Here is a 17,579-nt window from a genome sequence, read left to right as displayed (position 1 = left end):
TGTTTCGGTGCATAAGCTGCATGGCATCTATGGTATTGGTTCGTCAACTGCTTATGACATAAAGAAGCAAAAGGAGAAAATATTGAAATTCTATACAGACAGTGATTCCAAGAAGCAAATGACGATTAGAAAAACTATGAAGATGGTAAGAGTACTAAGCAAGATCAAGTGATGATGGAATGGTTTCGACAGCGCTGGAGTGATGGAGTGGACTTGTCAGGTAGCATGATAATGAACCACACTAAATTGTTACATAAAGAGCTTCAATTACAACATGACTGCAACTATGATGAAGGATGGCTTCAAAGATTCAAGAAGCGTCATGGAATTTCCATGAATACAGTGTGCCGAGAAAAGCGGTCTGCAAACCACAGAGCTGCCGAGTATGTGGATGAATTTGTGAAACTCAGAGTTGACACGCACCTCAGTCCTGAGCAGGTGTATAATGTATTTCATTTATTTAATTTACATTTAATATTTGTTTAATTTAAACTTCTAGCAATACATGGTATACTTTAGACACATGGGAGGTGTATAATTAGTGGGTTAGAGGTGTGATGATGTAGTATTATTACATGACCATGGTTGGTCTGGTAAAATGGTTAATCCGGCAAGGCTTTGGAACCAAGAATGCTGGAAAATCGGAGGTGTACCTGTAATATAAAAGTGCTTCTTTACATCTTTTCTAAATATATTTATTTATATTTTGCTTTGTCGCTGTCTCCCACGTTTGCGAGGTAGCGCAAGGAAACAGACGAAAGAAATGGCCCAACCCACCCCCATACACAATGTATATACATACACGTCTACACACGCAAAATATACATACCTATACATCTCAATATACACATATATATATACACACACAGACACATACATATATACCCATGCACACAATTCACACTGTCTGCCTTTATTCATTCCCATCGCCACCTCGCCACACATGGAATACCATCCCCCTCCCCCCCTCATGTGTGCGAGGTAGCACTAGGAAAAGACAACAAAGGCCCCATTCGTTCACACTCAGTCTCTAGCTGTCATGCAATAATGCCCGAAACCACAGCTCCCTTTCCACATCCAAGCCCCACACAACTTTCCATGGTTTACCCCAGACGCTTCACATGCCCTGATTCAATCCACTGACAGCACGTCAACCCCGGTATACCACATTGATCCAATTCACTCTATTCCTTGCCCTCCTTTCACCCTCCTGCATGTTCAGGCCCCGATCACACAAAATCTTTTTCACTCCATCTTTCCACCTCCAATTTGGTCTCCCACTTCTCCTTGTTCCCTCCACCTCCGACACATATATCCTCTTGGTCAATCTTTCCTCACTCATTCTCTCCATGTGCCCAAACCATTTCAAAACACCCTCTTCTGCTCTCTCAACCACGCTCTTTTTATTTCCACACATCTCTCTTACCCTTACATTACTTACTCGATCAAACCACCTCACACCACACATTGTCCTCAAACATCTCATTTCCAGCACATCCACCCTCCTGCGCACAACTCTATCTATTACTTTCTTATGTTTTCTGGTTGGTTTATTTTGCATCTTTCAAATAAGTGTTTGGTGTCAACATAAGCAAACTAGTACAGCAACTTGCAGGGTGTATCATGTCTACCCATGCTCTTTTCTTTTCATGGTAGATAAATCTATGGTCCTTAACCTTTCAATGTAACTCAGCTTTCTTACTTCTGGTACTATCTCCTCAGGAGCTTCTATGTGCTTAAAGTTTAATGACCAAACTTGATAAGCATACTGTAGCTTAAGTCTAATAAACCTGCTCTCTCTTGTCTTTTCCAACAACTATGACCTGGCACATTTCATAAGGAGATTTTTCACTTCCTCCAAAATTTGTAACTACTTTCCCTTGTCTCTTCTTTCTCCCTTTTCATTAACTTCGCTATATTTCAGTAATGGCCCAGTCTTGATGTGGACTTTCGTCGATGACTGGAGCCTCCAACACAGAAAATGAACAGCTCAAATTCAATTTCAACATTCTGCCACCTTAACAACTCTCGTAACATGATCTTTCTCCCTGCTAGTTAATACTCATACTGAGACTTTTATTGCTCTGTCCTATCCTTGTCACCTTGCATTTACATGGGCTGGATTTCACCAACTTTGAAATTTCCTAAGTCCCTTTGTAAAGTGATGCAACCCTTGTCAATCTCTAGTTCTCTCATCTTGTCAATATCTAGTTCTCTCATGACCTTAGCATCATCTGTAAACATATTCATTCATAAGTCCACTCCCTCTGGCAAGTCATTTACCTAACTCATAAAGAACAAAGTTCTCAAGACCGAGCCCTACTGCACATTACAAGTGAACCCAACCCATTTTGAGATGAGTCCTCTGACATGCATCCTCTGTTCACTTCCACCAAGAGAGTTTTCTATCCATCAAAGGAGTCTTCCACCGATACCTTCCCAAAAATCCAGCTTCCTTCCCAATATCCTATGGGATAAATATGTCACATGCCTTCTGACCATCCAGGAATACACAATCCACCCATCAAGCTCTCATGTCTCTAACACAGAGCTCACTCTTTCATAAGTCTATGAGGTTTTTTGAACATAACCTTTCCTGAATGCATATTGTCTCTCACTCAGGCTCTCTCTCCTTTGCAAACCATTAATTTACTTTCTGATTACCTTTTCCTGTATCTTACTCATAACATCTGTAGTTTAGGACAATTCCTTCATCTTCTTTAACATACATATGACATTTGCTTTCTTTCACTCACTTGGCACTATACCCTTTTTCAAAATTTTCTGAACAATACTTCATGTATTCAGGGGGGAACAAGCATCAGAGATATAGAAAGATAGATAATTCATGTAACCTACCTAGAATTTCTGCACACTCCTTTCATACATATTGAGAAATCTTATTACGACCATGTGCCCTATGCAGCTCAAGACCCTTGGATGGTCTATTCATGCTGTTTCCAGTTATTTCAATGACTCAGAAGTAACTTCCAAGTCCTTTTCCCATCCCATCTAGTTGGTGCTGGGGCTAGTGTCTTCCACTTTGAATACACTTTTTACCTTCTGTGAATACAATTCTTAATATATCACTTGGTTTCCAGTATACTTTCTTTTTGTCCTCTACATCTTTTTCCTTGGAATAACTCGGACTGATGAACAGTTATCTAACCAATAAATAACTCCAGACAAATTCAAGAAGTTTTGGATTTTCTCCTTCCTTCTCTATAATATTCTATACAGGTTTACTAATGTCCTCCTTTTCACTCTTGATATAATCATTCCTTGCTCTTATATGCTAGACGACTGTGGCTGATGTGCTACTTAAATATACTCCACAGTAATTCCCTAAGCTCTTTTGCATTCTGACATCTATCCACCTAACTTATCATACCATTAGTTGCTAATAAAGGTCTCTTTCAACACTAGCAAAGAGTCTGTAATACTTCGGTACACCTCAGTATCCATATATTTATAAATGTAAGGTCAATGTACATACATGGTGACCCCATAGATAATCTACAGATTGTTATATGATCTAAGTTATTAGACAAACACTTATGATAAGTGTCAGTTTGTAAGGAAAGTTACGAATAACTCTACAAATGTGAAAAAATAAGTGAGAGAAGGGTTTTTGCAGGATTGCATTACAAGGAGGGAGGCCTGTATCCTGTATAAGAAGTGTTCCCACTGAACTTGCCTTTGTGTTAGAAATTACATGACAGTTGCACCTGAGTTTTCCCTTTTATGTAATCCTGGGGTGTAGGAGAGCTTTGGTAACTGATGAAAGGTAAAGAAACACATGTACCAGCCATCTGCTGTCATAACATTTATTTGTACTGTATTTTTCATACTTGATTGCAGTTTCCTCCATTGGCAAGGTAGTGAACAGACAAAGAAAGGCCACACCTACGCACATCCATTCTTTAGCTATCACGTGTAATATACAGAAACCACAACTCCCAATCCACAACTAGGCCCCACAGACCTTTCCATTGTTTACCCCAGATGCTTCACATGCCCTGGTTCGGTCCAGTGTGAGGTTGAGAGGGCTGAAGTGAGTCCGCTGAAATGGTTTGGACGTTTGGAGGGAACGAGTTGGGAAAGGTTGACAAAGAGGATGTATGTGTCAGAAATGGAGGGGACAAGGAGAAGGAAGAGACCAAATTGGAGATGGAAGTTTTTTTTTTTTTTTTTTTTTTTTTTTTTTTTTTTTGTCTCCCACGTTTGCGAGGTAGCGCAAGGAAACAGACGAAAGAAATGGCCTAACCCACCCCCATACACATGTACATACATACGTCCACACACGCAAATATACATACCTACACAGCTTTCCATGGTTTACCCCAGACACTTCACATGCCTTGATTCAATCCACTGACAGCACGTCAACCCCGGTATGCCACATCGCTCCAATTCACTCTATTCCTTGCCCTCCTTTCACCCTCCTGCATGTTCAGGCCCCGATAACACAAAATCTTTTTCACTCCATCTTTCCACCTCCAATTTGGTTTCCCTCTTCTCCTCGTTCCCTCCACCTCCGACACATATATCCTCTTGGTCAATCTTTCCTCACTCATTCTCTCCATGTGCCCAAACCATTTCAAAACACCCTCTTCTGCTCTCTCAACCACGCTCTTTTTATTTCCACACATCTCTCTTACCCTTACGTTACTTACTTGATCAAACCACCTCACACCACACATTGTCCTCAAACATCTCATTTCCAGCACATCCATCCTCCTGCGCACAACTCTATCCATAGCCCACGCCTCGCATCCATACAACATTGTTGGAACCACTATTCCTTCAAACATACCCATTTTTGCTTTCCGAGATAATGTTCTTGACTTCCACACATTCTTCAAGGATCCCAGAATTTTCGCCCCCTCCCCTACCCTATGATCCACTTCCGCTTCCATGGTTCCATCCGCTGCCAGATCCACTCCCAGATATCTAAAACACTTCACTTCCTCCAGTTTTTCTCCATTCAAACTCACCTCCCAATTGACTTGACCCTCAACCCTACTGTACCTAATAACCTTGCTCTTATTCACATTTACTCTTAACTTTCTTCTTTCACACACTTTACCAAACTCAGTCACCAGCTTCTGCAGTTTCTCACATGAATCAGCCACCAGCGCTGTATCATCAGCGAACAACAACTGACTCACTTCCCAAGCTCTCTCATCCCCAACAGACTTCATACTTGCCCCTCTTTCCAAAACTCTTGCATTCACCTCCCTAACAAGTTACCCCATCCATAAACAAATTAAACAACCATGGAGACATCACACACCCCTGCCGCAAACCTACATTCACTGAGAACCAATCACTTTCCTCTCTTCCTACACGTACACATGCCTTACATCCTCGATAAAAACTTTTCACTGCTTCTAACAACTTGCCTCCCACACCATATATTCTTAATACCTTCCACAGAGCATCTCTATCAACTCTATCATATGCCTTCTCCAGATCCATAAATGCTACATACAAATCCATTTGCTTTTCTAAGTATTTCTCACATACATTCTTCAAAGCAAACACCTGATCCACACATCCTCTACCACTTCTGAAACCACACTGCTCTTCCCCAATCTGATGCTCTGTACATGCCTTCACCCTCTCAATCAATACCCTCCCACATAATTTCCCAGGAATACTCAACAAACTTATACCTCTGTAATTTGAGCACTCACCCTTATCCCCTTTGCCTTTGTACAATGGCACTATGCACGCATTCCGCCAATCCTCAGGCACCTCACCATGAGTCATACATACATTAAATAACCTTACCAACCAGTCAAGTTGAAGTGAAAAAGATTTTGAGTGCTTAGGGCCTAAACATAAAGTAGAGTGAAAGGAATGCATGGGAGGGAGTAAATTGGAGTGATGTGGTACACAGAAGTGATGCACTGTCAGTGGACAGAACCAAGGCATATGAAGCAGCCAGGGGAAAGGTCTGTGGGGCCCATTTGCAGATAGTGGGCTGTGGATTTGGTGTATTACACATGACAGCTACCTTGCTAATGTATGAAACTGCAAAGAAGTATGAAAAAAGATATTTCCAATAAAATCCTACCTCAGTACGTTCATCACCCAATCCTTTACCACACCACAGGATCCCTTCTAACCAAACCACAAACCCCTAAGCAGAAATAAAATGCTTATCTTCACCTCACACTACTGCAAAACCCCCTTCCATATCACATACAATACAGAAAAAGACATTGACATTGCACAGATGCAACAAGCATCAATTTCTTACCCCTCCCAATGTAATCTTGAATTTCACACCAGTGAGCACACATCAATCTGACACAATACTCCTAAGACACGTCAAAGTAACATATTCTCATCTGTGTTCTGGACATCACTCCTATGTTACAAATACAAATTCAACATACTACAAGATGTCTTACATCCGGGATACAACTTTCACTCTAATGATACTGAACACCTATTCCTCAACTGTTCAGCACTTATTTTCTGTGGTCTCACCCAGTGGTTAGCTTTCAAAGCACTGTGGGGCACAAGCTCAGAAGAGGAAACTTGAGTCAGGAAGGAATGATAAGGTAAGGTAAATATATTTTCGTAAGAGTTTTGCTAAATACAGCAGTAATCACTAAAAACTGGGTTACAATACAGAATCATTAAACTTACAGAGATATAGCAACAGGATCCCTAACGAGATCTGAGTAACCTGGGTTTGGTGATGATCCTCCAAGGGACAAGAGGACCTTTAGCTTGGGGTTCTTTTTCTTCAAAGCAATTACCTCTTTATATACCTAGAAACAGAAAACACAATGTATATCCAGGTTAACCTTTTTAAAGCTTTACAATGTACATCTCACATGCCTTTTTATGCAATATGCAAAGATACTCAAGAAGACTCTCCTCCAAACACCATAATCTTGACAATATGGATGTTCCTCCAGTCTCCACATACCTATTCTCTGTCATTACCTTTATCTCATATCTTTCCCTATCCTTACACTGAACTTTATATACTACCCTCTCTTAGTTTTCTCTCTATCATCTCTAGATTCACTCTATTTTCAATCTTGAACCTATCAACTCGAAGTCCCCTTTTATGAGGCCCACTTTTTTCAAATACTTTAACTCAATACCCTTTATCTTACTGACTGACTCCTCCCTATACATCATCATAAACAGTATTATTCCTAATTCTTTTTTCCTAATTCAACAAGTATTTCTGAAATTTAACCTAGCTGCCTGCACTCTGCAAACCCTTTTGATGTCTATCTATCTTCTGATCTATCTATCTATATTTCTGATGCCCATTTCCTTCAGGAACTTTCTTAATGGGTGACCACAACAGAATCTCCATAACTGGTGAACTTAAGTGCTGCTTCTTAGCCTTTAGTACCTCACCCTTAACTGGCCACTGATAGAGGGCAACCCTAATGCAACGTTTCTAGAGACTTATACATAATGTTCCAACAGACTACTTCTACATAAAGTTCCAACATACTATTTCCACCTGATGTTCCTACCTACTACTTGTAACTAATGTTTCTACCCAATACTCCTGCCTAATGTACCTACCTACTAATTTTATTTATTGCTCCTACCATTTTGCCAAAAAGCAGGGGTAGTGCATGGTGTTCACCACAGGAAAATCTACAGTTATGAAGAATGAGTTGTGTGAGTTGAGTGTTGTCAAGTATTATGTGTGACTAGGGAACATTATACTTATGTGGACAATGCCAGCAGTCCACATGTGATTGAGGCAGAAAGAAAAGACAGCTACCCGGGTCAGAGGAGTGCAACTTGACAACTACTGCAGTGCCGCCATACTATGCAGATGTCATTAACCTTCCCAATACCCAGGCAGGTAGTATTGGTGATATACCTCCCTAGTCAGTGGCTGCCTACCAAGTGCTACCTTCAAACAGTTTGATTTTGGTATATATAACTCATCTCACCTTCAAGCGTGCATCATCTATCTATCTGTATCCCTGATGCCTGTTCCAATTGGAACTTCCTCAAAGGAGTGGCTATGGCAATAAAGTTTCCTTAACTAGTTAACTCCAGTGCTGCCTCTTAGTCTTTAGTGCCTCACCCTTAACAGGTTAATAGCAGGGGGCAACTCTCATGCAATGTTTGCAGAGGCTCCTACCTAATATTCCTACTAACTACTATCTAATGCTCCTTCCAACTAATTCTACCTAATGCTCCTGCCTAAATGTTTCTACCTACTCCTTCTATCTACTGCTTCTACCATTTTGCCAAAAAGGAGGACTACCACATAGTGCTCACCACAGGAAAATTTAGTTATGAAGAATGAGCTGTGTGAGTTAAGTGTTGTCAAGTATTATGTATGACAAGGGGAGATTGAACATTTGGGGACAGAATGCTGGTAAGTCATGTGATGGTGAAGCAGAAAGAACAGACAGCTTCCTGGGTCAGTGCAGTGCAACTTAACCACTGAAGTGCTGGCTCACTAAGCAGATGTCACTAATCCTACCCAAGTGGGTAGTACTGGTAAAATACCTCCCTGGTTGTTGGCTGCCTACCAACTACTACCTACCTGCATCACTACCACGGAAATGCTTTTTCTCTCTCATTCATTTCTTCAAAGTCTTGCAACCTGCCTACATTCAAAATCATACCATATATTTGATAATTCTAGTAAAATATGTCTTGTTTATTTACTATATGTACTGTGCTATGTAGCTTTTTCACAATATAGTCATATAATCCTCTGTTTTTTCAGTGACCTTTGCAAATTTTTGCAGATTTCTCCGGAGAGACATCCACTCACAGACATGCTCCATAACTCAGTTTCTATGTCCATTACTCAGTTCTTCCATCTTATATGAAATGACACCCCCTTCCCCCACACACATGTGAGGTAGCACTAGGAAAGGACAACAAAAGCCACATTCATTCACACAGTCTCTAGCTGTCATGTATAATGCAACGAAACCACAGCTCCCTTTCCACATCCAGGCCCCACAAAACCTTCCATGGTTTACCCCAGACGCTTCAAATGCCCTGGTTCAATCAGTGACAGCACGTCGACCCCGGTATACCACATCGTTCCAATTCACTCTATTCCTTGCACGCATTTCACCCTCGTGCATGTTTAGGCCCCGATCGCTCAAAATCTTTTTCACTCCATCCTTCCACCTCCAATTTGGTATTCCACTTCTCGTTCCCTCCACCTTTAACACATATATCCTCTTTGTCAATCTTTCCTTACTCATTCTCTCCATGTGACCAAACCATTTCAATACACCATCTTCTGCTCTCTCAACCACACTCTTTTTATTACCACACATCTCTCTTACCCTTTCATTACTTAATCAAATCACCTCACATCACATATTGTCCTCAAACATCTCATTTCCAACACATCCACTCTCCTCTGCACAACCCTATCTATAGCCCACGCCTCACAACCATATAACATTATTTTTAAAGAAACCTTTATAAATTTCTACACCCAAGAGAGCTTAAGGATATAGAAATTTGCTTCAATTATGACAAGTATCAAAACTGTCAACAGAATACACAATGTCTATTCTCACACTTAGCTAAATCGAGAAGCTCAAAGACAGAAAAACAAAAACGAAGTGAGGTTGTACAATAAATCTTCAAAATTCTAAGAAAATCAATACCCATCCAAACATGATAACACTGTGACAAGCAGAAATAATATCCTTTGAGAAACTAACAATAAACACAATGAAATAAACAATAATAGCAGAGCCACTCCCTCTGTTACTTTGCTTCTTTCCCCCTTTCTCCATCAACATTGGTGTCCCTCAAGGCTCTGCCCCTGTCTCTTGCACTTTTTCTCCTTTTCATCAATAACTACTTTACCTCTGAAAATAACCATATACACTATATGTATCTATCTGTATCTCTGACCTGTTCCCTTTGGGAAATCCCTTGAGGGGGTGGCCACAACAAAAGAGTCTCATAAAAGGTGAATTCCAGTGCTGCTTCTTAGCCTTTTGTGCCTCACTCTTAGCAGGCCAACGGCAGAGGGCAATCCTAGAGCAGTGTTATCAGAGGCTCCTACCTAATGTTCCCACCAACTACTATTACCTAATGTGTCTACCTAACCTAACTGTTTTACCTAATGCTCCAAGCTAAATGGTCCTACCCATTACTTCTGCCTAATGTTTCTACCTAATGCTCCTGTCTAATGTTCCTATCTACTACTTCTGTCTATTGCTCTTAACAATTTGCAAAACGACAGGGCTAGTGCACAGCACTCACTGCAGAAAAATCTTGAGTAAGGAAGAATGCCTTGTGCAAGTTAAGTTTTTGTCAAGTGTTATGTGTGACAAGGATAAGTTGTATGTGTGTAGACAGAATGTCAGCAGTCCACATGTGGATGAGACAGAAACAAGACAGCTACATGGGTCAAAGGAATGCAACTTGACAACCAATGAAGTGCTGGCTCACTATGCAGCCAACAATGACCCTCCCAATACCCAGGCGGGCAGCACCAGTAATATATCTCCCTAGTTGGTGGCTGCCTACAAACTACAACCTATAAATCGTTTACACTCACCTTAAGGTATGTGCTTTGTACATTGAGTTATATCATCTTCAATGGTTTGTTTATCCCCTCCTTTCAACTTTCATTGGCTAGCACTTCAGATATGTTTTTGCTTACAAGCTTGCTGGCAAGCTTTCATGTTTGCCTATAGAGGGAAGCCTAAAGATGGGAGCTTTGAGATGAGATGTGGTGAGAAACCCATCAAAAGCTTTGGATATATCATGGGTAATTACATAGGGTTCCCCAAAATCTTTCAGAGATGGTGAACAGGCATTAGTAAAATAGGAAAGGATATCACCAGTGGATCCTGCCTTGCAGAAGTCATACTGGCAATCAAAGTAGAGACTGATATTCAACATGTCTGAGGCTATGGGAATTGAGAATCAATTCAAAGAAACGGGAAATAGTGGATATCAAAGCAACAAGACAATAGTTAGAGTAAGAACGGTCATCTTTCTCTGGAATACAATGTGCCAATGCATGCTTCTAAGAAGAAGGAAAAGTTCTCGTTTTTGAAGAGAAATGGAACAAACATGCAAACTCAGGTGCAAGTTAGAGGGCACACTCTTTCAGTGCACAGGGATGAATGCCATTAAGCCCATAAGCCTTGTTTGTGTTGAGAAAGAGAGAGAGAGAGAGAGAGAGAGAGAGAGAGAGAGAGAGAGAGAGAGAGAGAGAGAGAGAGAGAGAGAGAGAGAGAGAGAGAGAGAGCCTTTTTCAAACAATTCAAAAAGAGAAAAGAGATTACATTCAAGGTTATATGATTAGTTAGAAAATATTCAGGGGGGTGAAGGAATGTTAGGGTCATCCAAAGAAGTGAGATCCAAAGAGAGTTGTTTTTTCATCTGGAGACAGAGCTATAGCATCATCTGAATGAAAAAGTGAAGGAAAGGTAGAGTGACAGAAGTTGTTTGCAAAGCATTTTGCAAAGGACCAGAAAAATCTATCAATGGATGAAGAGATGTCATCACACTTCCTTTAGATAATGGAGCGCTTGGCATCATGGATAACATATTTGTAATGATTATGGGTAGTGAAAATGCCGAATGGGAGTCAGAGGAAGAAGAGTTTTTCCGAGCCTGACATGCCTGATCCCCGGCCTGCACAACCTCAGAACATGATCAGTTGAACACAGGAGATATCTTTCATTCCCTCACCAATAACCTCTGTTATATGTGTGGCAGAGAAAGTTGCTTCACCACACGAGAGAAGGTAATCTACTCAAGGAAAGAGAAAAAAGAATTTTCATAACCTCTTCCAGTCAGCTTTATTGAGGTGCCAATATTTATGCTTAGAGGGTGCTGCTGGAGAAGAAGGCACTGCTAAAATAGATACACTTATGAAAGCATGGTCAGATGAAACAACTGGGGGCAAGATTGTGTAGCTACAGCTCAAAGGATTAGAAGTGAAGAATATATCCAAAGTATGAGAGTCATCATAGAAGTCAGGAATATGGGTGATGTGGGTGTTAATTTGCTCTAGATTATTAAGAATAGAGAACATGAGGGTTTCAATCCTCCACAATCCATATGAGAGGAGTCCAATCATTCCCAGTGGTGAATGTTAAAGATCTCTGGATAGAGGATCTTGGTCAGCATGTGAAAGGAAGCCATGCCCTCATGACAGAGGTTTATATGGTTGTAAAAAAGTTATATAATTTGTAAAGTTAAGACAGCAGTAGGAAAAATAAAGAAAAACTGGGATAGTTGGGTGGCAGACCTTGGGCCAGATAATAATTACGTTTGGATATTCAAAGTCCTCAAGGTGTGCCGCAAGTTTGCTGGTGCTAAAACAAGTATAGACATGACCTTTGAAATGTAATCAGAAGGGAGATTATAGTTCGGCAAGAGAAAGGGGTTAGTTAGAACATCTTTAAACAGGTGGATCTCACAGAGAAGTAAGACATTAAGAGACGTACTGGACAGATGATGTTCAACTTTCCTGAACTGAAAACAAGAAATTCAAAAGCAAGTACTAAAGGAAGGAGTCCACTTTGTTGTGTTAGGAGTGAAGTTGACAACAGATATTACTGTAACTGCATCTGATGACAACACCCAAGATTCAAAGAAAATAAAAATACTGTAGAGCAGAAAAAAATTAGACCCTAAACATAACTCAATGGGTGAAAAGATTGTAAAGAATTCAGTTGCATAATGAGTATTCCACTATGCACAACACAGAAGACATTAACTGGAGGGAATGACCATATCATTTGTTCCCCCTAATGCAACATGGAATCACTGATAAAAGTTTTTAAGTACAGAGAATAAGCAAACAAAATAAAGACTTAAACTTGAAGATGTTACTAAGGGGAAAACAGATTGGGAAATGGTGCTTTGCCTGTGTTAGCTAGATCTAGGTTTGACTCATGAAACAGGCTTTGTCCCATGAGAAGAAATGAAAATAAGCAGTAGTTCCTGCAAAGTGATCCTCCCCTTAGGAAAAGATGGGATTACCCAAAGGTTACTGTAGGAATTTGGATTATAATTCCCAAAAGCAGCAGGGCTCTATCAATTTCTTGCTACTGGCTGATTCCTGTTAGCTAGAAATAGTAAACAAATATACAATTACATACATTTAAAAAGTAATTGTGGTAAAAGTACGATCCATATGGTCATACTTTTTCATTAAATTTCTTGTTCTCCATCGGCTTGTCCCTATCTCTAGTAAGAGATAAAAACTATCACATCTAACCAAAAGAAAAAAAATGTTTAGTGCACTTTAACTTTTAATATCTTACCTGAGTATCTTTTTCATCCTGAGGTATTATTTCATTCTTTACAATTGCTGCAAAGGCAACTACAATATGTGTACAGAGGAATGGGTCAATATCATCTACTGACAGGTCTCTAACAGAGGGATCCCCAGATTCTTGCCGTGGGATAGCATAGTAACAAACTTGATGCATTTCTTAAATGTACTTCAGATCCAAAATCTGTTCACTGTAAAGAGACATATAAACGCTTCAAAACATATGAAACCTAAGCACATTAAATCAATCAAACATTATAAAATGGACACAGAATTGCAATTCAAAGTAATCTATGCAGTGGATGTACCATTCACGACAACAAAATTAATTCACAACAAGGAAAGAAGATATTGTCATAAGACATCACCATCCATCATTTTGTTCACTTTCTCTTGTCAGAGGCTTGCTCATACATTTCTTCAACGGTCAAGAAAACACTAAGGTGATGACTGATAGTATGTTATTTGCTGGTAAAATTGAAAGCAAACACTTTGGTTATGTAACTGGTAACCAAATAGCATTCTCGGCAGAAATTGTTAACAGGATGACTTTAGAGAAAAATTACAAATACCCTATTATTTTATAAGTCAATGACCAAGAGGAGATATAATTCAAAATAGCTGATTTGGAGACATCACTTGTACACTGTTAGAATCCGAAATGTACACGTGAGAAGCCTTTATTTTTCATAAAGTTTTAAATGACATCATATCAACCTTACATACATCAAATGTCACTCAAAAATAGATACAGATCAAGAACAAAGCCATAAAAAGGATTCCTAATAAACTATACAAACACTAATATACTAGAAGCAACTAAGGAAGCATTTTCACCAATTCTAAATTTGACGGTCTTAGTAATTCTCTGAAATAATCTTTTGAAGCCCCTCAGCATGTCTTATCGTGACAGCTTGACCAAATACACTGCTTTCCACAAATCAAACAATATCAGTAATATCAAAACTCAGACCAATCAAGCCAATATATATTTTATTCATTTATTTATCTATTCTATTTTGTTGCTGTCTCCCGCGTTAGCGAGGTAGCACAAGGAACAAACGAAAGAATGGCAACCCACCCACATACACATGTATATACATATATGCCAACACACGCACATATACATACCTATACATTTCAATGTATACATACATATATACATATATGCATATACATACACAGACATATACATATAAACATATGTACATATTCATACTTGCTGCCTTCATCCATTCCTGTAGCCATCCCACCACGCATGAACCCCCCTCCCTCCCACGTGTGCACGTGGTAGTGCTAGGAAAAGACAACAAAGGCCACATTTTTTCACACTCAGTCTCTAGCTGTCATGTGTAGTGCACCAAAACCACAGCTCTCTTTCCACATCTAGGCCCAAATAAACTTTCCATGATTTACCCCAGATGCTTCACATGCCCTGGTTCAATCCACTGAGAGCAAGTCAACCCCAGTATACAACATCGTTCCAATTCACTCTATTCCTTGCACGCCTTTCATCCTCCTGTATGTTCAGGCCCTGATTGCTCAAAATCTTTTTCCCCCCATCCTTCCACCTCCAATTTGGTCTTCCAATTCTCCTCGTTCCCTCCACCTCTGACACATATATCTTCTTTGTCAATCTTTCCTCACTCATTCTCTCCATGTGACCAAACCATTTTAGTACACACCCTCTCCTGTTCTCTCAACCACACTCTTTTTATTACCACACATCTCTCTTATCCTTTCATTGCTTACTCGATCAAACCACCTCACACCACATATTGTCCTCAAACATCTCATTTCCAACACACCCATCCTCCTTCGCACAACCATATCTATAGCCCACGCCTCACAACCATACAACACTGTTGGAACTGCTATTCCTTCAAACATACCCATTCTTCGAAGTGGAAGTGAGTCACAGGGTGGGGGAGGGGGCAAAGGTTCTGGGAGCATTGAAGAATGTGTGGAAGGCGAGAATGTTATCTCGGAGAGCAAAAATGGGTATGTTTGAAGGAACAATGTTTTATGGTTATAAAGCATGGGCCATAGGTAGAGTTGTGCGGAGGAGGGGGGACGTGTTGGAAATGAGATGTTTGAGGACAATATGTGGTGTGAGGTGGTTTGATCGAGTAAGTAATAATAGGGTAAGAGAGATGTGTGGTAATAAAAAGAGTGTGGTTGAGAGAACAGAAGAGGATGTATTGAAATGGTTTGGTCACATGGAGATGATGAGTGAGGAAAGCTTGACAATGAGGGTATATGTGTCAGAGGTGGAGGGAACGAGGAGAAGTGGGAGACCAAATTGGAGGTGGAAGGATGGAGTGAAAAAGATTTTGAGAGATCGGGGCCTGAACATACAGGAAGGTGAAAAGCGTGCAAGGAATAGCGTGAACTGGAATGATGTGGTATACCAGGGGTTGACATGCTGTCAATGGATTGAACCAGGACATGTCAAGTGTCTGGGGTAAACCATGGAAAGTTTTGTGGGGCCTGGATATGGAAAGGGAGCTGTGGTTTTGGTGCATTATACATGACAGCTAGAGACTATGTGTGAACAAATGTGGCCTTTGTTGTCTTTTCCTAGCCCTACCTCATGCACGTGCAGGGTACGAAGGGAATGAATAAAGGCAGCAAGTATGAATTATGTACATGTGTGTATATGTTTATGTCTGTGTATGTATACATATGTATACGTTGAAATGTATTGGTATTTATATGTGCGTGTGTGGACGTGTATGTATATACATGTGTATATGGGTGGGTTGGGCTGTTCTTTCGTCTGTTTCCTTGTGCTACCTTGCTAACGCGAGAGACAGCGACAAAATATAATAAATAAAATATAAATAAATACATAGGTATATGTATATGTGTGTGTGTGTGGGCAAGTATGCATATACATGTGTATGTGGGTGGGTTGGGCCATATATATATATATATCATATATCTTTCAAACTATTCGCCATTTCCCGCATTAGTGAGGTAGCGTTAAGAACAGATGACTGGGCCTTTGAGGGACTACCCTCACCTGGCCCAATTCTCTGTTCCTTCTTTTGGAAAATTAGAAAAAAAAAAACGAGAGGGGAGGATTTCCAGCCCCCCGCTCCCTCCCCTTTTAGTCGCCTTCTACGACACGCAGGGAATACGTGGGAAGTATTCTTGCTCCCCTATCCCCAGGGATAATATATCATATATTTTTTTTTTTTTTTTTTTTTTTATACTTTGTCGCTGTCTCCCGCGTTTGCGAGGTAGCGCAAGGAAACAGACGAAAGAAATGGCCCAACCCCCCCCCCCATACACATGTACATACACACGTCCACACACGCAAATATACATACCTACACAGCTTTCCATGGTTTACCCCAGACGCTTCACATGCCTTGCTTCAATCCACTGACAGCACGTCAACCCCTGTATACCACATGACTCCAATTCACTCTATTTCTTGCCCTCCTTTCACCCTCCTGCATGTTCAGGCCCCGATCACACAAAATCTTTTTCACTCCATCTTTCCACCTCCAATTTGGTCTCCCTCTTCTCCTCGTTCCCTCCACCTCCGACACATATATCCTCTTGGTCAATCTCTCCTCACTCATTCTCTCCATGTGCCCAAACCATTTCAAAACACCCTCTTCTGCTCTCTCAACCACGCTCTTTTTATTTCCACACATCTCTCTTACCCTTACGTTACTTACTCGATCAAACCACCTCACACCACACATTGTCCTCAAACATCTCATTTCCAGCACATCCATCCTCCTGCGCACATCTCTATCCATAGCCCACGCCTCGCAACCATACAGCATTGTTGGAACCACTATTCCCTCAAACATACCCATTTTTGCTTTCCGAGATAATGTTCTCGACTTCCACACATTTTTCAAGGCTCCCAAAATTTTCGCCCCCTCCCCCACCCTATGATCCACTTCCGCTTCCATGGTTCCATCCGCTGACAGATCCACTCCCAGATATCTAAAACACTTCACTTCCTCCAGTTTTTCTCCATTCAAATATAAATATACTTGTATGTCTGTGGTGGCCATCATACTACAGAATCCTTTACAGAACTTCGGTAGTATGCTTGGCAGAAACGAAGCTTTTCTATCAATTTCAGTTTTATTCCTATTCTTCAATCACCATTGCATTGAAATCTTTCTCTTCTGTGTCTTAACACTGTTCTCTACATGGCATCTTGAGGCCTTTCCACAAGTCTTCTTTCATCTGGCTGCCAACTTGGTTATCTGTTTTCTTCCATTCGTGGCATATGACCATAGTATGTCAAGCTGTGCAG

At 40.5% G+C, this 17,579-nt stretch overlaps 1 protein-coding gene across 5 annotated transcripts in view; it reads right to left on the bottom strand.

Moving 5' to 3' along the window:
• LOC139756436 (chitinase-3-like protein 2) overlaps positions 1-17,579 on the bottom strand; it is a 213,358-nt gene that overhangs the window by 80,516 nt on the left and 115,263 nt on the right. For all 5 annotated transcript variants that reach the window (XR_011714339.1, XM_071675876.1, XM_071675877.1 and 2 more), the window contains 2 exons: positions 13,281-13,482; positions 6,664-6,788 (listed from right to left, as the gene is read on the bottom strand). Coding sequence is in view for 4 of the 5 variants with exons in the window: in XM_071675876.1 (XP_071531977.1) it covers positions 6,664-6,788; positions 13,281-13,448 (293 nt within the window). In the remaining variant the exon portion in view is untranslated. The remainder of the gene's footprint in view (positions 1-6,663; positions 6,789-13,280; positions 13,483-17,579) is intronic.

Source organism: Panulirus ornatus, chromosome 21 (assembly GCF_036320965.1).
Source record: "Panulirus ornatus isolate Po-2019 chromosome 21, ASM3632096v1, whole genome shotgun sequence".
NCBI lineage: Eukaryota > Metazoa > Arthropoda > Malacostraca > Decapoda > Palinuridae > Panulirus > Panulirus ornatus.
The sequence above is the reverse complement of the archived record's forward strand: the minus strand, read 5'-3'. Positions and strand labels throughout refer to the sequence as shown.